At 31.3% G+C, this 24676-nt stretch overlaps 2 protein-coding genes across 2 annotated transcripts in view; one reads left to right on the top strand and one right to left on the bottom strand.

The window, feature by feature from the left end:
* Positions 1 to 24676, top strand: part of LOC661988 (uncharacterized protein) — a 130165-nt gene that overhangs the window by 86707 nt on the left and 18782 nt on the right. Inside the window, exon 3 of the mRNA XM_015982913.2 lies at positions 7500 to 7681. Coding sequence (XP_015838399.1) covers positions 7500 to 7681 — 182 coding nt within the window. The remainder of the gene's footprint in view (positions 1 to 7499; positions 7682 to 24676) is intronic.
* Positions 20408 to 23755, bottom strand: LOC103314025 (sulfotransferase 1C4). The gene is made up of 4 exons (XM_008198746.3): positions 23602 to 23755; positions 23322 to 23556; positions 21015 to 21198; positions 20408 to 20970 (listed from the first exon to the last, which is right to left on the bottom strand). The coding sequence occupies exons 1-4, from the start codon at positions 23684 to 23686 to the stop codon at positions 20458 to 20460; spliced, it is 1017 nt and encodes a 338-aa protein (XP_008196968.2). The 5' UTR covers positions 23687 to 23755; the 3' UTR covers positions 20408 to 20457.

Below are 24676 nucleotides of genomic sequence, written 5' to 3'. Positions count from 1 at the left end.
GAAATGCAAAGCCGAAGTGTGATATCAATGCGGCGTCTGGCGCGAATTTATGCGACATACACCACATAAATATTTCTCGCACAACTTGCTATTTGGAAAGTTTGCCAGAACTGATAAGGTGACACTAAATTGATTTCGCTGATAAATAGAGTTTGACAACAGGCAATTAGAAATGGTGGAGGCGCCGGGAATAGCCAATTAAAAAAACACAATATTTTGCAATTACAACATCATACTAGTAAAAAGTTTATTCAACTTGTCACTTTTTTTGTCCTCCGTGTATTTTTTTAATTGCCAGTTAAACCATAATGTTACACATGACAAGTTAAATTAAAACAGTTATCACTACTACGATCTTAAAATTATTAGCAAACATTTTGTTATGCTGTAGCAAATTATTTTCCCGGCGCTTCCACCATTTTTAACTAATTTTTTTACTTGTCATACAATTAAGAAGAGTTTTAAGTAGGTACAAAGAACAGTTGGAAAAACAAAGAAACTAAGTAATGAAATTTGATAGTTTAGGATACAAAATTTAATAAATCCTACTGTAGGAACAATAAATTCAGAGTATAAGTTATTTTTCAGCGTAATTGCATTAAAATAATTATGTGCATTTGCTGCTTGGGCTGAAATTGTAAGAACTACAAAACAATACAAGCTCAAAATTCTTTTAAAAGTATAGAAATCAAATATTTGTATATCAAAATTTATCGTTTTCAGTCTTTTTAAAGAACATTTTAGAAGGTTTGAAAGATATTTAGAAACAACAAGTTAGTTTTAGAATTTAGAAGAACCAACAGTGTCAACTGTTTACGTTTTTATGAAAAAAGATTTATTTAGAGTTTTAAGAATAGCTTAAAAAGTTACGGGTTAGAATTTTTCTATTAATTCTAGGAAAAGTTTTATTTAACAAATTCAAATATCGTGCTGTAACTACTATCCTAATCATAGGTTTATTTTTTTGTGATTATTATTTTCTTCCTTTTTTAAAAGATTGATTTAAGTAGAAAAACTATTCCGATCTCTTTATTTGTTAATGCAATCATCACTACTACAATTTTGAAATTATTGCAAATATTTTGTACCTGTTTAGCAAATGATTTTCCCGGCGCATCCACCATTTTTAACAAGCAGTTTCGACTTTTTAATTTATCATTTATTTACTTTTAGTTTTAATTAGGTGCCAAAAATTGTTGGGAAAACAAAGAAAATAAGTAATAAAATCTGATAGTTTAGGATAATTATTTTATTAATTCATACAGTAGACAACAATTCAAGTGAAAAGCAAACTGTTTCTGTTATGTTACTCTGTTTTATAAAATTTCAAAGTGGGTTTTGATGCAGATTAAGTTATTTTTCAATGTGATATGATTAAGATAATTTTGTGCTTTTGCTAGAGTTGGAAAATCTTAAGAATTAAGACGGTAAAAATTTAAAATTAATTTAATTGCAAATCCATTAAATATTTGTATATTTAAATAAATTTATCACTTTTAGTGTTATTTATACACAATTTTAGGATACTTAATTTTATTTTTTAATTTAAGAAAGAAAACGTCAAATATTTTCATTTTTAACAAAAAAAATTACTTCGAGTTTTAAGAAAAGTTTTAAAAAATTGCGGATTAGAAAGAATTTTTATCAGTTCGAGAAAAAGTTATATATAACAAATTGACTTCTAATTATTATTTTTTGCTTTTTTCGAAATCAGGGATTTATTAAATTGCTGGAAAACGATCGAACTATTTGAAAAAACAATTTTTGCCCGATGAAAAGTAATAAATGTGCGGCAGCTGCTTTGCTTATGTTTAATACCCTCTCCGAATTTTAATTTCGGGGAACTCAAAGCGATTCAATCGCAACTTTTCCCAACTTTCCCACTTACTTATCATAATAAAGCCGTAAATATGGCGCGGCCTTCATTCACGTGCCGTTTGTAGGTCAGTAGACGTTTCGAATTTTTCCGAATCGGTCTGTAATCGGTGTTAAGCCGCGGGCAAAACGTGAATGGAGCGAAGGGAAAGAAGGTATTTCCGCCCGGAAATCGGTATATTACAGGCGTCACAGATGCCACTTGATATTTATAGGCGTTTTTAAGGCGCCGCCGAATCGCAACCACTTTACCACCAAGACGTTGCCTTTTATAACTCAATGGCAGCTCTGACTGGCAAAGGGCGTCTTATTGAATCAACCGCCAAAATCCATATTAAATATCTCAATCCGGCGTCAAGCGCCCTTTGAATAGTTTTTCATATCCGGCGTGTTTATCGTATGCAACCCGGCGCATCCACCAACTTTCCGCTCCGCTCTTTGAAAAGTGGACACCGACCCTGATTCTATCTATGATTTAAACGACGTCGTGTCGATTTGGAAAAGCCGGCCATTCATCTTGTCGCCCGGCCACATTGAAGCTTTTAAAAGTGAAAACTGCCAGCCGGGTAGAAATATAGTCGAGCAAACAACGCAAAAACGATCAGACTAGCATATCCGATAGCTGACACTAGATTATAAACAAAGTACATAAATATTAGTTTGGCGAGTCGGAGATAAAGCTTCGTGAGCCTTTTTTCGGTTTTCGTGTTTGTCTAACATTAGATTTGTGAAAAGAGCTATTGATTTTGGATTAGAGGAGATTGCGGGAAGGCCGCGGGACATAAATCAGATCAAACACCCCACTATTGTTGGTTCGAAACGTGTTAAGACAATGGACTTGGCTTTAATAACGTTTGAATGCGAAAATTATTTTCGACGAGCGTTTTTCAATCGTAAATTAAAACAGTGTCAGAGGCAGCGCACAAAACGGAAAACTCTCCCGATATTAACACAGAAGAATCGTAAATCTCACGGTTTAGGAACAGGTTAGCTAACGGCTGCCAGCATTGCTCCAGTCAATGAACGAAGGGAATTACTGGAAACAGAATTTTTGACTTCAAGGTTGGACTCAAAGCTGGAGAACAACAAAAAAGTTTCTTTTTGTGGATTTTCATTTACAGCTTGAAAACCACAAGGTTCTGTTTTAGGGCCCTTCCTATTTCTTCTATATATTTCAGATTTAAAACTGTGCAGAGTTTTTAACCATTACTATTAACTTTTAATTATTTTTTGATTAAAGTTCAGGCGGCGAAAGCTAACTATCACTTAAAAAATTTATCCTAAGAGTTTGTTATTATTTTTAACTCACTTTCCTTTTTTCTTATTTTTCTTTATTTTCATTTCGTGTTAATTACATTATCTTTCTTCACATTATTGTTATTTTTATATTTCTTGTATTTTATTTTCGATCATGTTATGTACTGTGTTAAGTACTATAATAGACTTCCTAACCGCAATTTTAAAAGTTATTAAAAATTCAAATATTTGGCATTCATTTTCTCCTAAATTTCTAAATTGACTTTTTATTTATACAGTTTATAGAATGTACGTAGATTATTTAACAAATTAAAAAAGCTTTAATTACTATCAATACCTTTTTAAAAGAAATATTTAAGTAGAATAACTAGTCCGACGTTATTTGTCAGTGAAAATATTTTTCTATATCTAGAAAGATTTACAGATGGTCTGTTGAGATTAAAAGTTATCACTATTACGATCTTGTAATTATTTCGTCTGGCAGAATTTTCCCCGGCGCATCCACCATTTTTAACCAAATGTTTGCACTTTTTATTTACCATTATAATGAACCAAAGTTTAACTTAAGTGGCAAAAACAGTTGAAAAAAACAAAGAATCTATGTAATACATTCTAATAGTTAAGGATACATTTTCTAGTTCTAAGTTCTAAGAAAAATTTTTAATTGACAGAAGTAATTGAAAGAAGGGATTATAACTGCTATCCTGATCATAAGTTTTTGCTTTTTATAGAATTCATTATTTTCTACCTTTTTTAAAATCTCATAAACACACAAATTAATCAAAAATTTTAAAATTTGACCCCAAAATTAAAAATTATTGAATTGTTGGAGAACTAATTAACGTAGGTGTATGAAATTTTTAACTCACTTTGCTTTTTTCTTGTTTTTCTTTATTTTTATTTTGTGTTAATTACATTATCTTTCTTCTTTTTATTATTATTTTTATATTTCTTGTATTTTATTTTCGATCATGTTATGTACTGTATTAAGTACTATAATAGACCACAATTTTTTAAAGTTATTAAAAATTCAAATATGTATTTGACATTGTTTTTCTCCTAAATTTCTAAATTGACTTTTTATTTATACAGTTTATACAATGTACGTAGATTATTTAACAAATTAAATAAGCTTTAATTACTATCAATACCTTTTTAAAAGAAATATTTAAGTAGAATAACTAGTCCGACGTTGTTATTTGTCAGTGAAAATATTTTTCCATATCTAGAAAGATTTACAGATGGTCTGTTGAGATTAAAAGTTATCACTATTACGATCTTGTAATTATTTCGTCTGGCAGAATTTTTCCCGGCGCATCCACCATTTTTAACCAAATGTTTGCGCTTTTTATTTATTGTTATAATGAAGCAAACTTTTACTTAAGTACCAAAAACAGTTGAAAAAACAAAGAATCTATGTAATAAATTCTAATAGTTAAGAATACTTTTTCTAGTTCTAAGTTCTAAGAAAAAATTTTAATTGACAGAAGAAATTGAAAGAAGGGATTATAACTGCTATCCTGATCATAAGTTTTTGCTTTTTTTAAAATTTCATTATTTTCTACCTTTTTTAAAATCTCATAAACACACAAATTAATCAAAAATTTTAAAATTTGACCCCAAAATTAAAAATTATTGAATTGTTGGAGAACTAATTAACGTAGGGGTATGAAATTTTTAACTCACTTTGCTTTTTTCTTGTTTTTCTTTATTTTTATTTTGTGTTAATTACATTATCTTTCTTCTTCTTAATATTATTTTTATATTTCTTGTATTTTATTTTCGATCATGTTATGTACTGTATTAAGTACTATAATAGACCACAATTTTTTAAAGTTATTAAAAATTCAAATTTTTGGCATTGTTTTTCTCTTAAATTTCTAAATTGACTTTTTATTTATACAGTTTATATAATGTACGTAAATTATTTAACAAATTAAAAAAGCTATAATTACTTTCAACTTATCATTTTAAACTTTTTAAAAGAAATATTTAAGTAGAAACTACTCCGACGTTTTTATTTGTCAGGGAAAAATTTTTCTATATCTAGGAAGATTTACATATGGCAAGTTGAGATAAAAAGTTATCACTATTACGATCTTCTAATTATTTCGTCTAGCAGAATTTTTCCCGGCGCATCCACCATTTTTAACCAAATGTTTGCGCTTTTTATTTATTGTTATAATGAAGCAAACTTTACTTAAGTACCAAAAACAGTTGAAAAAACAAAGAATCTATGTAATAAATTCTAATAGTTAAGAATACTTTTTCTAGTTCTAAGTTCTAAGAAAAAATTTTAATTGACAGAAGAAATTGAAAGAAGGGATTATAACTGCTATCCTGATCATAAGTTTTTGCTTTTTTTAGAATTTCATTATTTTCTACTTTTTTAAAAAGCACATAAACACACAAATTAATCAGAAATTTTAAATTTGACCACAAAATAAAAATTATTGAATTATTGAATTGTTAGAGAACTAATTAACGTAGGTGTGTGTTTTATTTTTATTTCGTGTTAATTACACTATCTTTCTTCTTATTATTATCTTTTTATATTTCTTGTATTTTATTTTCAATCATGTCATGTTCTGTGTTAAGTACTATAATAGACTTTAAACCATTTCTTAACGATACTTTTGAGTAGATAAAATAGCACTTTAACCGCAGGAGTAGATAAAATGATTTAAATTTATTTTATTAAATATTAATTTCAACACACTTGAAAAAACTTGAAATATTATTGTATTACACAAGACGCTAAAGAAATTATCCCTCGTAGAAAATCAATTTCTTTATCGTCTTGTATAATGAATAACTATTTTACCAGATGTTTTTGGTTTTTTCGTATTCGAAACATTTTTGATCTGTTGCCTACACAGTGAATAATCGAATTTTGAAATAATTCCTGTTGCCCCGGCTGCCTTTGATGTGAAAAATCCAGTTTTCCTCTTTATTGTCCCATTTATATTCAATTTATTTCCAAATATGTACAGTTGGAAATCATTATGTCGTTTGTCTCTTTGCACAAACATAATAACGTAAACAAACAATCGTCTTAGATTTGCAGTGCTGCCACCCTATTCATTATACAAGCCGTCGCCAAGCAACGGAAGCACTTTTCGCCATACTCAGCCACCTTTGATCCCGCTTCAGCGTTGTATTTTTATTAAAACAATCGCTTGTTTATCGGGAATAATGATGATTTAGTTCGCCTTAAAATTTGTTAATTTCGAGCGCGGGCATAGATCACCGAATCCGCTAATTGACCAGCCGGCGGCGAACAAATGTGGCCAACGTGAAAATATTTTATGGGCAGTGTTACCAGCCGACACGCAAACAACTCCGCACTCGGTTTTATTGTTGTCGGTATTTATATTCAAGTCGAATTGCATTTTTGCGGCCAAGATAACAATTTGGCTCGATAGGGGATGGTTTAATTACACGACGGACGTCAGTCCAATATTTGAATCAACATTAATTTATTATTAACGTTCGAAACGTCAATAAAATGCGATCTGATAAATTTATTATTGCGCTCGCCGTAATTATGATATTGATGTAATTGGAGTCTGATAAATAACGATTTCGGGCCACAAAACCGTTGTTTCGCTCTTTTGGCTGTTAAATATAAATTCGATTGAGGCAGGGTGTTGAGAGCAGCGATTTTGAAAAATCTCGCTTTTGAGTGTTCCATCCATCATTGGCGGTGTCAATTTTAAAAGCTCCATAATCGATATTTCAGCGTTTGTTCGCCGACAAGTTGATCTTGGCGAGTCCTGGCCGCTTTGTACGTCCTCAGACATGAGTAATTCGGCATGGCACAGCACGTTCCTTGTTTAATTTCGTTCCCGACGTTTTGAAAAATTGTAATTGCTTTATCTTCTTAAAACGAATTGGCCACTTGAGATTTTTTACGTGACAAGATTTATAAACGCGAATTATATCTGTATTTCGAGCATTTCCCTCCGGTTTCGTCATTGCTCAAATTACCCGGAAACACCTTTACTTACCCGGATTGCTCCGGCGAGACGCCGCCACGTCGCAAAAAATTAATTAAAACGTCAACACTCGATGCCAGACTCGCTCTCTCAAATTCAAAGATTAACCTCCAAGACTTCAAAAGCCTTACCTGAAACGGTCGAAAAACCCTGCACTAATTAGCACACGACTTCAAAGCGAGGTTTCAGCACACGTCTCTTGCACACAACCGGGCTGAAATTTTTTCGCTACAAACTCGACCACTAACACAATAAATTTGGCCTAATCCGGCCAATAAATCGATTCTAAGCCGGGCGAGGGCACAATTAGCCCTTATTAAAAGTAAGCTTGTAGAAAATGCAAATGACTTAATCGAATCCGATTTACAGAATGTGGCTTTGGGTGGGATCGGCCCTTTTCCTGCTAGGACTCCTGCAGGAGGCCACGCCGGGACCCGCCTGCAGGATCAGCGAGTTTCCGTGCCGGAACGGCAGGTGCGTCAAACTCAACGCCTACTGCGATGGAGGCGACGATTGCGGAGACCTCTCTGATGAGCCTCTTTACTGCACAGGTAAAAAACGAAAAAAATCTAACTATTCTGGACTAAGCTTACGTAAAATGATCCGGGGAATCGATTGGTATCGAGAAAATTTCCAAATTCCCAATAGTTTTTTAGTTATGAATTTTTTAAAATTTTACCAATTTTTGCATTTATTAGCAATTTGCTCGAAAACTATTACTCGGAGAACAATAATCTTTTTTGAGAAAAATAGATAATTTTACGAGCTTTCCAACGATAATACACTTCATGGGGTTGTCTTTAATAGTTCCGGAGCTATTGCTCGAGAAATGTTCCGGGTACCTAAAACCGACAAAAACTGCGACGAAAATTGAAAAAATCAAACATAAAAAAATCGAACATTTGTACTTTTTGTGGACCTTTAACAACTTTAGTGGGTTGTTAAGACATGTAGAAGTCCATAAAAATTTGCTGGAGTTAGTATAAAAAAAAATTTTTTTCTCCTCTTTGAAGGTAAATGTACTTTTTACTCAGGAAATTTGAGGAAAAAAATTGAAAATTTTAAATTGCGTGAAAAATTAGTATAATAGAAAAAAAAAGCCGCTGAATCCAATGGAACAAACCGCACTGCTCTACGACTTTTAGTTTTCGAGTTATGAATTTTTTTAATGAATAAAATTTTTCACTATGACAAATGGCTACCCTAAATTTAGGCAAAAAATTTTAAATTTTTAATTTTTGTGAAAAATTGATATAATATGTAAAATGAGCCGTAGAATTCAATGGAACAAACCGCAATTCTCTACGACTTTTAGTTTTTTTTTATGAATTTTTTTAGTGCAAAACTTTGATCGCCTCTGTAACCGGAACCGTTGCGCGGAGCGGCTCCGGGTTTGCTTAAAAAAATAGATAAAATTAAGCGCTATCAGATGGTTTTTTGCTCGTTGCTCTAAGTCTTACAGTTTCCGAGAAAAACGCAAAAAAAGGTTTCCATTTTCACTTTTTTTCAATTTTCAATCGCCAATTACGGCAAAACTATTAAAGATATCGAGAAACGGAAAAATGGAGGATAACCGGAATAAAAAGCTCTACAAAATAGCATAGAACTCAAGGCGATATCTCGCAAAAAAAATTTCAATTTTTAAACGCCGATTACGGACAAACTAAAAGATCTAGAAGAAAACGGTTTGTTCCATCGTAAAGAGCATATCAAAATCTATAAGATAGAATAGGTTTTATTTGATTTTGAGACACTTTAAAATTTGACCGATTTTAAGGGGGGGGTGGGGTGTTAACTTTTTTTTAATTTTTTTTATTTTTTTATTTACGGCTAAACTATTGTAAAAAGTGGAACTGTTTTGATCCATACCCATGCAAAATAATCCGGGGAATCGATTGGCATCGAGAAAATTGCCAAATTTTCAATAGTTTTTTAGTTATGAATTTTTTAAAATTTTACCATTTTTTGCATTTAGCAGCAATTTGCTCAAAAACTATTAGTCGGAGAACATTAATCTTTTTTGAAAAAAATTGATAATTTAAAGAGCTTTCCAACGATAATACACTTCATAGGGTTGTCTTTAATAGTTCCGGAGCTATTGCTCGAGAAATGTTCCGGGTACCCAAAATCGACAAAAATTGAAAAAATCAAACATTAAAAAATTGAACATATGGACTTTTTGTGGACTTTTAACAACTTTAGAGGGTTGTTAAGACATATAGAAGTCTGTAAAAATTTGCTGGAGTACGTTAAAAAAATTTTTTTTTATCTCTTTGAAGGTAACTGTATTTATTACTCAGGAAATTTGAGCAAAAAAATTTGAAATTTTAAATCTCATGAAAAGTTGGTATAATAGAGAAAATGAGCAGCTGAATCCAATGGAACAAACCGCACTGCTCTACGACTTTTAGTTTTCGAGTTATGAATTTTTTTAATGAATAAAATTTTTCACTATGACAAATGGCTACCTTAAATTTAGGCAAAAAATTTTTAATTTTTAATTCTTGTGAAAAATTGACTTAATATGTAAAATGAGTCGTAGAATTCAATGGAACAAACCGCAATTCTCTACGACTTTTAGTTTTTTTTTTATGAATTTTTTTAGTGCAAAACTTTGATCGCCTCTGTAGCCGGAACCGTTGCCCGGAGCGGCTCCGGGTTTGGTTGAAAAAATAGATAAAATTAAGCGCTATCAGATGGTTTTTTTTTCGTTGCTCTAACTCTTACAGTTTTCGAGAAAAACGCAAAAATGTTTTCCATTTTCACTTTTTTTCAATTTTCAATCGCTAATTACGGCGAAACTATTAGAGCTAACGAGAAACGGAAAAATGGAGGATAACCGGAATAAAAAACTTTACAAAATGGCATAGAACTCAAGGCGATATTTCGCAAAAAAAATTTCAATTTTCAAACGCCGATTACGGCCAAACTAAAAGAGCTGGAAGAAAACGGTTTGTTCCATCGTAAAGAGCACATCAAAATCTATAAGATAGAATAGGTTTCATTTGATTTTGAGACACTTTAAAAATTGACCGATTTTAAGGGGGGGGTGTTAACTTTTTTTTAATTTTTTTTATTTTCTCATTTCTGGCTAAACTATTCGAAAAAGGGGAACTATTTTGATCCATACCTATGCAAAATGTTCCGGGCAATCGATTGGCATCGAGAAAATTGCCAAATTCCCAATAGTTTTTTAGTTATGAATTTTTTAAAATTTTACCAATTTTTGCATTTAGCAGCAATTTGCTCGAAAACTATTAGTCGGAGAACAATAATCTTTTTTGAAAAAAATAGATAATGCAAAGAGCTTTGTAATGATAATACACTTCATAGGACTATCTGTAATAGTTCCGGAACTATTGCTCCATAAATGTTCCGGGTACCGAAAATTGACCAAAATCGTGACAAAAATTGAAAAAATCAAACATAAAAAAATCGAACCCATGGACGCTTTTTGGACTTTTAACAACTCGAGCGAGTTATTAACGCATTTAAAAGTCTATAAATCTTCACTAGAGTGAGTTTAATTTTTTTTTTCATTTTTATGACCACTGAAGAAACTAGGAGAACACATTTTTCCATCGTAAAGAGCACATCAAAATCTATCAGATAGGATGGGTTCCAATTGATTTTAATAAATTTTCTAACTTTTTTATTTTCCCAATTACGTACTTGTTATTAACAAGTAACACCCAAAATTTTTTGGAATGAATGATATTATTGTTATTAGATTTTGGTCTTGTTAATTTTTTTTAATTCGTTTCATTGTAATAATTACTTGTTCCTGCGCCGTGTTTCTCGAACAAATCGAATCAATTAACCCAAACTGTGTCAATGCCAAAGCAATTACCCAAACAGAATGGCCCCTTCCTGGTATTCCGTGTGAAAGCACTTAATTACTCCAATTAATTATGTCATTTAGTCAGTCATTGTTAAAACTTCACGATGAACGGCGCCTCAATTTTTCTCATCTTGGTCGTAATAATCCAAGTGGTGCAAACCCGAAGATACATCTTCCAGTCAGCGAAAATCTTCTCCCGGACCTCTGATGAAGACCCGATGAAGAAGCAGATTTTCCGAGCTTTGGAAAGCATAGACCAGCACCGCTTCGCCTCAGCTGTGGACCTCAAGGTCGAAACCGCGAAACTGTTCTTATACAAAGGCGCAGTCAAGAGTTTGCCCTATTTGAAAGCTCTGAGGTTGAAACAGTGCGGAGTTGAGCTTTTGGCTCCGGGGGCCTTCCAGAATTTGCCCCAAATCGACCTGATTCACCTCCAGGACAACAACTTGAGGACGATTGAAGAGGGAGTGTTCAGTTATTTGCCAGTGCGTGAACTGTGGCTTCACCGGAACAGAATCCGGATCATCCGGAGTGGAGCTTTTGACAACATGCCCCACTTGGAGATCATCAAACTGAACAATAATTCCTTGGCCAGTTGGGACATTAACTGGTTCTCCAACACCCCGAAACTGACGCAAGTTTTTTTCCGGAAGAACCACATCCGGGAAATTCCGGCACGAGCTTTCGCTAACCTTAAAAGTAGCCACAAGGTCGAAGGACATGAACTAGTGGACTTGAAAATTTATTTGAGCCACAACAGGATCAGAATGATCCACCCGCAGGCTTTTGACGGTTTGGACGCTCTGGATGAATTGTCGCTCAACAGGAATATGATCGAAAAAATTGAGGAGAGTTTCTTCTCACATTTCACCGAATTGAACAAACTTGAACTAGCCTGGAACGAAATCACGGAAATTGACGAAGACGCCTTCAGGAATTTGAACGAAATCCTGGAACTGGACCTGAGCGGAAATTTCCTACAGTGTGTCCCGTTTAAAGTGGTGGCGATTGCGAAAAAAGTGAACGTGACTGGGATTTTCGAAATGGAGTGCGACTGTTTGGGGAATTTAAGAGAGAAGCTTTCGAACGAAAAGCTCCCAAATCGGATTTTCCGCAACGATAAAAAATGCGCATTTGATTGATTGTTTTATTTATTAATAAAAAACACAACAAAATACTGAATTATTGCACCAAGTCTGGACACGTGTCTCCATCAAACTGTACTTCCTGTTCCTTCGATTCCTGCTCCAGTTTTTCCAATTTCGACAATTTTTGGTAAAGCTCCGGGATTCACTTCCTGGATTTTGTTCCGGGCTAAGTACCATACATCGATTTTTCGCAAGTCACGAAAGGCGTTAACTGAGATTGAAGTTACGTTGTTCCTGTCTAGGTATAACTGGCAAAAAATTTCTCAATTTTTAAACGCCGATTACGGCCAATCTAAAAGAGCTAGAAGAAAACGGTTTGTTTCATCGTAAAGAGCACATCAAAATCTATAAGATAGAATAGGTTTCATTTGATTTTGAGACACTAAAAATTTACCGATTTTAAGGGGGAGGTGTTTTAACTTTTTTTTAATTTTTATTATTTTCTCATTTACGGCTAAACTATTTTAAAAAGTGGAACTGTTTTGATCCATACCTATGCAAAATGATCCGGGGAATCGATTGTCATCGAAAAAATTGCCAAATTCCCAATAGTTTTTTAGTTATGAATTTTTAAAAATTTTACCAATTTTTGCATTTAGCAGCAATTTGCTCGAAAACTATTAGTCGGAGAACAATAATCTTTTTTGAAAAAAATAGATAATTTAAAGAGCTTTCCAACGATAATACACTTCATGGGGTTATCTCTAATAGTTCCGGAGCTATTGCTCGAGAAATGTTCCGGGTACCCAAAACCGACAAAAACTGCGACGAAAATTGAAAAAATCATACATCAAAAAATCGAACATATGGACTTTTAGTGGACTTTTAACAACTTTTGTGGGTTGTTAAGACATATAGAAGTCCATAAAAATTTGCTGGAGTGAGTTTAAAAAAAAATTTTTTTTTCATCTCTTTGAAGGTAACTTGTAAATTTCAGGAAATTTGAGCAAAAAAAATTAAAATTTTAAATTGCGTGAAAAATTAGTATAATAAAGAAAAAAAGCCGCTGAATCCAATAGAACAAACTGCACTGCTCTACGACTTTTAGTTTTCGAGTTATGAATTTTTTTAATGAATAAAATTCTTCACTATGACAAATGGCTACCCTAAATTTAGGCAAAAAATTTTAAATTTTTTATTCTTGTGAAAAATCGATATAATATGTAAAATGAGCCGTAGAATTCAATCGAACAAACCGCAATGCTCTACGACTTTTAGTTTTTTTTTTATGAATTTTTTTAGTGAAAGACTTTGATCGCCTCTGTAGCCGGAACCGTTGCCCGGAGCGGCTTCGGGTTTGGTCGAAAAAATAGACAAAATTAAGCGCTATCAGATGGTTTGTTGTTCGTTGCTCTAAGTCTTACAATTTCTGAGAAAAACGCAAAAAAAGGTTTCCATTTTCACTTTTTTTCAATTTTCAATCGCTAATTACGGCGAAACTATTAGAGATATCGAGAAACGGAAAAATGGAGGATAACCGGAATAAAGAACTCTACAAAATGGCATAGGACTCAAGGCGATATCTCGCAAAAAATTTTTCAATTTTCAAACGCCGATTATGGCCAAACTAAAAGAGGTGGAAGAAAACGGTTTGCTCCATCGTAAAGAGCACATCAAAATCTATAAGATAGAATAGGTTTTATTTGATTTTGAGACACTTTAAAATTTGACCGATTTTAAGGGGGGGGGTGTTAACTTTTTTTAAATTTTTATTACTTTCTCATTTACGGCTAAACTATTTTAAAAAGTAGACCTGTTTTGATCCAAACCCATGCAAAATGATCCGGGGAATCGATTGGCATCGAGAAAATTGCCAAATTCCTAATAGTTTTTTAGTTATGAATTTTTTAAAATTTTACCAATTTTTGCATTTAGCATTAATTTACTCGAAAACTATTAGTCGGAGAACAATAATCTTTTTAAAGAAAAATAGATAATTTAATGAGCTTTCCAACGATAGTACACTTTATGGGGTTATCTCTAATAGTTCCGGAGCTATTGCTCGAGAAATGTTCCGGGTACCCAAAACCGACAAAAACTGCGACGAAAATTGAAAACATCAAACATCAAAAAATCGAACATTTGGACTTTTTGTGGATTTTTAACAACTTTAGCGGGTTGTTAAGGCATGTAGAAGTCCATAAAAAATTGCTGGAGTTAGTTTCAAAAAAATTTTTTTTCACCTCTTTGAAGGTAAGTGTATTTACTCAGGAAATTTGAGCAAAAAAATTGAAAATTTAAAATCTCGTGAAAAGTTGGTATAATACAGAAAATGAACCGCTGAAATCAATGGAACAAACCGCATTGCTCTACGACTTTTAGTTTTTGAGTTATGAATTTTTTTAATGAATAAAATTTTTCACTATGACAAATGGCTCCCAAATCGGATTTTCCGCAACGACAAAAAATGCGCATTTGATTGATTACTTTATTTATTAATAAAAAACACAACAAAATACTGAATTATTGCACCAAGTCTGGACACGTGTCTCCATCAAACTGCACCTCCTGTTCCTTCGTTTCCTGCTCCAGTTTAAGGGCCAAATTTTTAATGCACTCACAGGCGCCTTCGTTCTTCTCCAAATTGGTCACATTTGCCTTAACAACAAGACCATAATCGAGACAATTCAATAAATTGCTGGACAGGTCCAGGATTCCAATTTCGACAATTTTTGGTAAAGCTCCAGGATTCACTTCCTGGATTTTGTTCCGGGCTAAGTACAATACATCGATTTTTCGCAAGTCACGAAAGGCGTTAACTGGGATTAAAGTTAAGTTGTTCCTGTCTAGGTATAACTGGCTCAAAGCCACCAAATTGTGGAAACTTTCGGGGTTAATTGCCCCTAGTTTGTTCTTACTGAGGTAGATTTTAACCTCCGGTGATTGCAAATTTCTGAAGGCTTCTGGGGGCAAGTGATTGATTTTGTTGCGTCGGACGAAGAGTTCGGTCAATTGTGGGCAGTTTTTGAACCAGCTCGAGTCCCACTTTTTGAGGCGGTTCGAGTTCAGCTTGATTTTGTACAAGTTGGGCATTTGGTCAAAAGCCCCACTTTCAATTCTCTTGATCTCGTTGCGATGCAGAGTCAGGATCTTCACACTCAGGCCGCTGAAAACCCCATTCTTGACCTCCTGAAGGGCGTTATCTTCCAAATGAAGCACAGACAAGTTGGGCAAATTGAAGAAAGCCCCAGCTTCGATGGTCACAATCCCGCACTTGGCCATAAACAACTCCCTCAAGCTCTTTAAATTGGCCACCGATCTGGCATGGACAACTTCCATCCATTTCGCCCGCACGACCACCAAATGCCGGTCTTTTCCGATCAGTTTTTCGTCGATGCGTTCCACGTTGGTGTAGAGTTGGCGTTTTCCATGTCGCACAAACTTGAGGAAACCTTGCTCGAACAACAACTCACTTTGCACGACTTGGGCGAGTGTGAGGATGACCACAACAGCTCGCAACATTATTTGCGTCAAAATAAAGACAATTATCTTGCGTTGTTTATAGCTGGAGGTTAATCGGGTCGTGTTATCGCCGAGGCGCACCGAATGATTTTTTTTTGATGAAATTTGTTTGAAAAATTTTCGTTGTGTGTGGGTTGAGGGGATTATGCAAATTGGGGGCCTTGACATAATGACATGGAATTAATTAGGCGAGTTGGGCGAATTCAGAGCGATAATTATTTGTTTACCGCGTTCGGAGAGATAATGGTTTAATTGAAAGCAGCTGCGCTGGAGTCCGGTCAAGTCTTTTAAATCAAAATGTTGGAGATATGTTACGCTAAGTCGAAGAATTTTGGGTTTAAACTCTGAGAAAAGAATTTTGAAAAGTTATTCAAAATCGGCAAGAAACATAAATTTTAAAGCATGAAATTTTTTCTTGACAACTTTTATTATTATTAAAATTAATAGAGTTAGGACGGCTAAAAATAAAGGGGGACAAGGAAGTACAACTTTTAAAAAATCATAGTGAGTTGAAACTTTAAGAAAATTTAAGCAATTTTTTGTTTACTAAAAAAATTTTATTATGTTTTATTTTTTGTAATAGCAAAGTTATAGACAAGCATTATGGACTTTGGGTAAATTTGGCTTTTTTTAGAATAAGGTTATAAAAATTATTTTTTAATGACATATTGCCAACAACATTAAGTTAACGTTCAGTTCTTTAATGTCGTCTATATTTCCAAAAAAAAAAAAATAGCAGTTAATTTAGCACCTCTATGCGTAAATTTTGGATGTCCCATTTTATTTTGTCTACCGATGATTTTATACCAAATTATATAAAAAAATCGTCATACAAAAGCTATATAAATTCAAAAATAAAAAATAAAGATTGCCATAACTTTGTTACTACAAAAAATGAATACTAATACATATCTTAGTAAATATAAAAACCTAGAGGATTTATTAACGTTTCGACTGCTTACAATAATAGGATATTGTTTAATTTTTTTATTTTTTTTTTGTATTTTTGGACTTCCGGTAGTCTTTCAATCTTGTAGTTTTTTTAGTTTTTTAAGGTTTTTAGTTTTTTTTAGTATTTCAGAGAAATTTTTTCATATTTCATGTTTATTTCCATTTTTTGGTTTTTCAAGGTTTTTAGATTTCTCAGTATTTCAGAGGAATTTTTTCATATTACCTGTTCATTTCCTTTTTTTTTAGTTTTTCAAAGTTTTTAGATTTCTCAGTATTTCACATGAATTTTTTCATATTTCATGTTCATTTCCTATTTTTTTTAGTTTCTCAAGGTTTTTAGATTTCTCAGTATTTGAGAGGCATTTTTTTATATTGCATGTTTATTTCTTTTTTTTTTTAGTTTTTCAAAGTTTTTAGATTCCTCTGAATTTCAGAGGAATTTTTTCATATTACCTGTTCATTTCCTTTTTTTTTAGTTTTTCAAAGTTTTTAGATTTCTCAGTATTTCACATGAATTTTTTCATATTTCATGTTCATTTCCTATTTTTTTTAGTTTCTCAAGGTTTTTAGATTTCTCAGTATTTGAGAGGCATTTTTTTATATTGCATGTTTATTTCTTTTTTTTTTAGTTTTTCAAAGTTTTTAGATTCCTCTGAATTTCAGAGGAATTTTTTCATATTTCATGTTCATTTTCTTTTTTTTAGTTTTTCAAAGTTTTTAGATTCCTCTGTATTTCAGCGGAATTTTTTCATATTTCATGTTCATTTTCTTTTTTTTAGTTTTTCAAAGTTTTTAGATTCCTCTGTATTTCAGAGGAATTTTTTCATATTTCATGTTCATTTTCTTTTTTTTAGTTTTTCAAAGTTTTTAGATTCCTCTGTATTTCAGAGGAATTTTTTCATATTTCATGTTCATTTTCTTTTTTTTAGTTTTTCAAAGTTTTTAGATTTCTTAGTATTTCAGAGGAATTTTTTCATATTTCATGTTCATTTCCTTTTTTTTTGTTTTTCAAGGTTTTTAGATTTCTCAATATTTCAGAGGAAGTTTTTCATATTTCATGTTCATTTCCTATTTTTTTAGTTTTTCAAGGTTTTTGGATTTCTCAGTATTTCAGAGGAATTTTTTCATATTTCATGTTCATTTCCTATTTTTTTTAGTTTCTCAAGGTTTTTAGATTTTTCAGTATTTGAGAGGAATTTTTTTATATTGCATGTTTATTTCTTTTTTTTTTTAGTTTTTCAAAGTTTTTAGATTCCTCTGTATTTCAGAGAAATTTTTTCTTATTTCATGTTCATTTCCATTTTTTGGTTTTTCAAGGTTTTTAGATTTCTCAGTATTTCAGAGGAATTTTTTCATATTACCTGTTCATTTCCTTTTTTTTTAGTTTTTCAAAGTTTTTAGATTTCTCAGTATTTCACATGAATTTTTTCATATTTCATGTTCATTTCCTATTTTTTTTAGTTTCTCAAGGTTTTTAGATTTCTCAGTATTTGAGAGGCATTTTTTTATATTGCATGTTTATTTCCATTTTTTGGTTTTTCAAGGTTTTTAGATTTCTCAGTATTTCAGAGGAATTTTTTCATATTACCTGTTCATTTCCTTTTTTTTTAGTTTTTCAAAGTTTTTAGATTTCTCAGTATTTCACATGAATTTTTTCATATTTCATGTTCATTTCCTATTTTTTTTAGTTTCTCAAGGTTTTTAGATTTCTCAGTATTTGAGAGGCATTTTTTTATATTGCATGTTTATTTCTTTTTTTTTTTAGTTTTTCAAAGTTTTTAGATTCCTCTGAATTTCAGAGGAATTTTTTCATATTTCATGTTCATTTTCTTTTTTTTAGTTTTTCAAAGTTTTTAGATTCCTCTGTATTTCAGCGGAATTTTTTCATATTTCATGTTCATTTTCTTTTTTTTAGTTTTTCAAAGTTTTTAGATTCCTCTGTATTTCAGAGGAATTTTTTCATATTTCATGTTCATTTTCTTTTTTTTAGTTTTTCAAAGTTTTTAGATTCCTCTGTATTTCAGAGGAATTTTTTCATATTTCATGTTCATTTTCTTTTTTTTAGTTTTTCAAAGTTTTTAGATTTCTTAGTATTTCAGAGGAATTTTTTCATATTTCATGTTCATTTCCTTTTTTTTTGTTTTTCAAGGTTTTTAGATTTCTCAATATTTCAGAGGAAGTTTTTCATATTTCATGTTCATTTCCTATTTTTTTAGTTTTTCAAGGTTTTTGGATTTCTCAGTATTTCAGAGGAATTTTTTCATATTTCATGTTCATTTCCTATTTTTTTTAGTTTCTCAAGGTTTTTAGATTTTTCAGTATTTGAGAGGAATTTTTTTATATTGCATGTTTATTTCTTTTTTTTTTTAGTTTTTCAAAGTTTTTAGATTCCTCTGTATTTCAGAGGAATTTTTTCTTATTTCATGTTCATTTTCTTTTTTTTAGTTTTTCAAAGTTTTTAGATTCCTCTGTATTTCAGAGGAATTTTTTCATATTTCATGTTCATTTTTTTTTTTTAGTTTTTCAAAGTTTTTAGATTCCTCTGTATTTCAGAGGAATTTTTTCATATTTCATGTTCATTTTCTTTTTTTTAGTTTTTCAAAGTTTTTAGATTTCTTAGTATTTCAGAGGAATTTTTTCATATTTCATGTTCATTTCCTATTTTTTAGTTTTTCAAGGTTTTTAGATTTCTCAGTATTTCAGAGGAATTTTTTCATATTTGATGTTTATTTCCTTTTTTTAGTTTTTCAAAGTTTTTAGATTCCTCTGTATTTTAGAGGAATTTTTTCATATTTCATGTTCATTTTCTTTTTTTTAGTTTTTCAAAGTTTTTAGATTTCTTAGTATTTCAGAGGAATTTTTTCATATTTCATGTTCATTTCCTTTTTTTTAGTTTTTCAAGGTTTTTAGATTTCTCAGTATTTCAGAAGAATTTTTCCATATTTCATGTTCATATTCTATTTTTTTTAGTTTTTCAAGGTTTTTAGGTTTCTCAGTATTTCAGAGGAATTTTTTCATATTTCATGTTCATTTAATATTTGTTTTAGTTCTTCAAGGTTTTTAGGTTTCTCATTATTTCATAGAATTTTTTTAATATTTCATGTTCATTTTTTTTTTCTAGTTTTTCAAAGTTTTTAGTTTTTTAGTTTTTCAAGATTTTTAGGTTTCTCAGTATTTTAGAGGAATTTTTCCATATTTCATGTTCATTTAGCTCTCGAAATATTTGACCAGAAAATTCAGCCTTGTGTAACTAACTACGTAAAAATCTACGTTCAATAAGAAATCTTTTAGAAAAAAATAAGTTTCTAGTTTTATCCAGAAGAAAGATAGAAGGAGGCAAAATTAGTCCAATTTTAGGTTTTGTAATTTTTTTTCTAAAACGTTTTTTTTTTATAATGAAGACAATCTTAAATCCAAAAATGGATTCACATTTTGTAAAAAAAATACTCAAAAAGATTGTACACATCGTACCTTTACATTTAACCACACTTAAGCTCTGTTAATTAAATGACACCAAAAAAGTCGAGACAGCATTAAAAAAGTATGTTTTACAATTTTGATTTAGCTTTTACCGACTTTGAATAAACTTTAAAACACTGTATTTTCGTTTTTTCAACGCCTTCTCGAAGGTTAAAACAAAAAACCCTTAGACTAAACGTTTTTACTTCTTGACTATTATTTATAAGTTGCTCGAACAACTTGAAAATAATCGATGTGAGTGGGCACTTGTCTGCCTTTAGTTTAATATGTGAGGCAAACACCAAAAACACATTTGATCCAACTTCTCCAAACTTATATTCTTCTTACCTAATCCCGAGTTGCAAACTTTCATCAAAACCAACTGTTTTCGCAAATAAATGTGAAAAAAAACACGCTTTTTCAGCTGTAATTAAAACCCTTTATTATCTACAATTAAAACGGCAATTTAAAACTCTAGAGGAAACTCGATTCCGATTCGGGCCACATTTTCCTTGACCCATTTGTCCATTTTCTGATTCATCTCCTCAGTGAAGTATTCCTTCCACCCGCCGATCTCCCCCTTCCTTATAAAATCATCATTGACGTCCTGCCTCGTGTTCATATCCCTGTCCACACCTCTCGACATATATTTCTTAAAATGCGAAAACTCGAGTGTGTCCTCCAGCAGCTCCACTTGCTCGGTTGTGAGCTTTTGATTGATAAAATCCGCGATGGTTTTAATGTGATGTCTGCGATTTTGTATAAAATCCTCGTAAAAAATAAAATGCACGTTGGGGGAGTGGCGTCGCTCCCAGCCCTGGCTCAGGTGGGCCCAGTAGGGCGCAAAAAGCGTCAAATCCGACACGAAATAGTCCAAAAAAGTGGAAATATCGCCGGTGTATTGGCGGCCCTGGCTGGTGCGTTGTAAGTGGTACAGGGACACAACGACGTCTTTTGGGTTACGAGCAACATAAATAATCTAAAATGTCGGTCAATTTGGCCCAAATTTTTGGCAAAACTCACTTTACAACCACAATTTAACAAATCCGGGGGCAAAAAATTGAAATGTAGGTGCGTCTTGATGACTCTTCGTCCAGGGTTGGCCCTCAAAATCTCGATAGAGGACCGGTACAGTCTCAATTTTTCCGCCCCCTGGTTGGTGGCACTGACCGCAGCGATGGTCTCCTTCGTCGTGAGAGACCGCGCCCTTGAAAAAAAATTAATAATAATAATAATAAAGAAAATTGTCATTTATTAATTATTATACAAGACGATAAAATTTAATTTTATCTACGAGAGCACTTGAGTAGATAACAGTGAATTTTATCGTCGTGTACAATAATAATAATAATGAAAATTGTCATTTATTAATTATTATACAAGACGATAAAATTTAATTTTATCTACGAGAGCACTTGAGTAGATAATAGTGAATTTTATCATCGTGTACAATAATAATAATAAAGAAAATTGTCATTTATTAATTACTATACAAGACGATAAAATTTAATTTTATTTACGAGAGCACTTGAGTAGATAATAGTGAATTTTATCGTCGTGTACAATAATAATAATAAAGAAAATTGTCATTTATTAATTATTATACAAGACGATAAAATTTAATTTTATCTACGAGAGCACTTGAGTAGATAATAGTGAATTTTATCGTCGTGTACAATATAATAATAATAAAGAAAATTGTCATTTATCAATTATTATACAAGACGATAAAATTTAATTTTGTCTACGAGAGCACTTGAGTAGATAATAGTGAATTTTATCGTCGTGTACAATAATAATAATAAAGAAAATTGTCATTTATTAATTATTATACAAGACGATAAAATTTAATTTTATCTATGAGAGTACTTGAGTAGATAATAGTGAATTTTATCGTCGTGTACAATAATAATAATAAAAAAAATTGTCATTTATTAACTATTATACAAGACGATAAAATTTAATTTTATCTACGAGAGCACTTGAGTAGATAATAGTGAATTTTATCGTCGTGTACAATAATAATAATTAAGAAAATTGTCATTTATTAATTACTATACTAGACGATAAAATTTAATTTTATCTACGAGAGCACTTGAGTAAATAATAGTGAATTTTATCGTCGTGTACAATAATAATAATAAAGAAAATTGTCATTTATTAATTATTATACAAGACGATAAAATTTAATTTTATCTACGAGAGCACTTGAGTAGATAATAGTGAATTTTATCGTCGTGTACAATATAATAATAATAAAGAAAATTGTCATTTATCAATTATTATACAAGACGATAAAATTTAATTTTGTCTACGAGAGCACTTGAGTAGATAATAGTGAATTTTATCGTCGTGTACAATAATAATAATAAAGAAAATTGTCATTTATTAATTATTATACAAGACGATAAAATTTAATTTTATCTATGAGAGTACTTGAGTAGATAATAGTGAATTTTATCGTCGTGTACAATAATAATAATAAAAAAAATTGTCATTTATTAACTATTATACAAGACGATAAAATTTAATTTTATCTACGAGAGCACTTGAGTAGATAATAGTGAATTTTATCGTCGTGTACAATAATAATAATTAAGAAAATTGTCATTTATTAATTACTATACTAGACGATAAAATTTAATTTTATCTACGAGAGCACTTGAGTAAATAATAGTGAATTTTATCGTCGTGTACCATAATAATAATAAAGAAAATTGTCATTTATTAATTATTATACAAGACGATAAAATTTAATTTTATCTACGAGAGCACTTGAGTAGATAATAGTGAATTTTATCGTCGTGTACAATAATAATAATAATGAAAATTGTCATTTATTAATTATTATACATGACGATAAAATTTAATTTTATCTACGAGAGCACTTGAGTAGATAATAGTGAATTTTATCGTCGTGTATAATAATAATAATAAAGAAAATTGTCATTTATAAATTATTATACAAAACGATAAAATTTAATTTTATCTACGACAGCACTTGAGTTGATAATAGTGAATTTTATCGTCGGGTACAATAATAATAAAGAAAATTGTCATTTATTAATTATTATACAAGACGATAAAATTTAATTTTATCTACGAGAGCACTTGAGTAGATAATAGTGAATTTTATCGTCGTGTACAATAAAAAAATATTCTATCCTTCGTTTATTTCGAGTGAATTACTGTTATTTTGATTATTTGATTGAAAAGAACGTCAAAAATAGGTTGTAAATCTCATTTTTTTGGACGATAAAATTTCGTTTTCCCATGAAATAATTTGTAGATAAAATGCCATTTGATCGTTTACGATAGAATAAAACTTACTCCAAAAGCGGGACTCGCACGATTAGGGAAGTGTCGAGGGCCTTCTTCAGGTCGAAGTTGTTCAGCATCAGCCAGACCATCTCCTGGGTCATGGTGGTGCCAGATCGGGGGTAGCCCACAACGATAACATCCCCCTTTCGAAATTTAAAATTGTAATAATTGTCACACTCGTCGCTGAATTCGCTCGGGATTAGCATTTTTTGGGGGCCGACTTGGACGAGGTGATTGAGACCCCCTGAAAAAAGCGCTGAAATTGGTCCAGGGGGTGGGAGAGCCTTACCTGAAAAGTTTCGCGAAATTTCAGCGTTTGTCTCGGGGTCCAGGTCCTCGATTTTGTGAGGAAATTTGAGGGTGGTGTCGGCCATAATCACGATTCGAGCGAACTGAAGATGAAGAAGTTATCTCGCGAGATAACTCTTTCGGGAAAAAATTTGGGAGGACCGCGGGTCGGTATTCAACTTTTGAAATTTGGAATAATAATAAATAAGCGGTATTCACGCTAAAATAAAATAAAAATAAAATACAACAGTGGAAAATAAATAAAACTTGTGGAAACTGGAAGATGAAACTTTTTGGAATTGTCTTAGTAAATATATTTTTGATTTTTTCAAGTAAGTTTATTATCAACTTAAGAACCTAATAATTTAATAGCTCTTGAAGTTTCATTGATGTTCCGAACGAAAATGTAATTAATTGTGTTTTGTCTTCATTTTGAGATAGTCTATTTGTTTCAACCTATATTTTTGATTCTTTTGTTCGAGGATAAGGCAATATTTTGTCATGATTTAACATCACTGTGACTGTCTATAATTGTAGTATTGTTTACTAATAATATTAATTAGAACGTGTCGCTTTGGGAACATCATTTATATAAATAAAAACAGAAGAGGTCCTAAAGCGGATCCTTGAGGGACACCAAATCTATTGACCTGGCAGATGGAAACATTATCTTTATATTGAACAAATTGTTTGTGATCTTGAAGATAAGATGATATTAGAGCAATACTTACTATTATTAGAAAAACAGTATTTCAGTTTATTTAAGAAAATGTAGTGTAATGCAATCAAAAGTCTAGCTAAATCATAGCAGCAGAAAAAACTTGATTTTTTTTTAAATGTCTAGAATTAGTCGATCTATTGCATCTAAAGCCAAATTGGCTTTTAGAGAATAATTTAATGCTTTCAAAGTGAAAATAATTTTACTAAAATTTAGGAAAAATTTGTCGATAGTTTGCAAGATCAGTGACATTTCCTTTTTAGAAAATGGGTAATAGCTTTGATAGCTTCAAACATTGGTAATTAAACACAAATTAAAAAGCTTAGTTAAGGAACAGATTATCAGGTTTTTGAAAATT

The sequence above is a fragment of the Tribolium castaneum genome, chromosome 6 (assembly GCF_031307605.1).
Source record: "Tribolium castaneum strain GA2 chromosome 6, icTriCast1.1, whole genome shotgun sequence".
Lineage (NCBI taxonomy): Eukaryota > Metazoa > Arthropoda > Insecta > Coleoptera > Tenebrionidae > Tribolium > Tribolium castaneum.
The sequence above is the reverse complement of the archived record's forward strand: the minus strand, read 5'-3'. Positions and strand labels throughout refer to the sequence as shown.

Coding starts and splice junctions, on each gene's coding strand:
- LOC103314025 (XM_008198746.3), bottom strand. CDS start 23,686: ATGGCCGACACCACCCTCAAATTTCCTCACAAAATCGAGGACCTGGAC. Junction 21,199..23,321: donor GTGCGAGTCCCGCTTTTGGA/GTAAGTTTTATT, acceptor TTTTTTTTCAAG/GGCGCGGTCTCTCACGACGA. Junction 20,971..21,014: donor TGTTAAATTGTGGTTGTAAA/GTGAGTTTTGCC, acceptor CCGACATTTTAG/ATTATTTATGTTGCTCGTAA.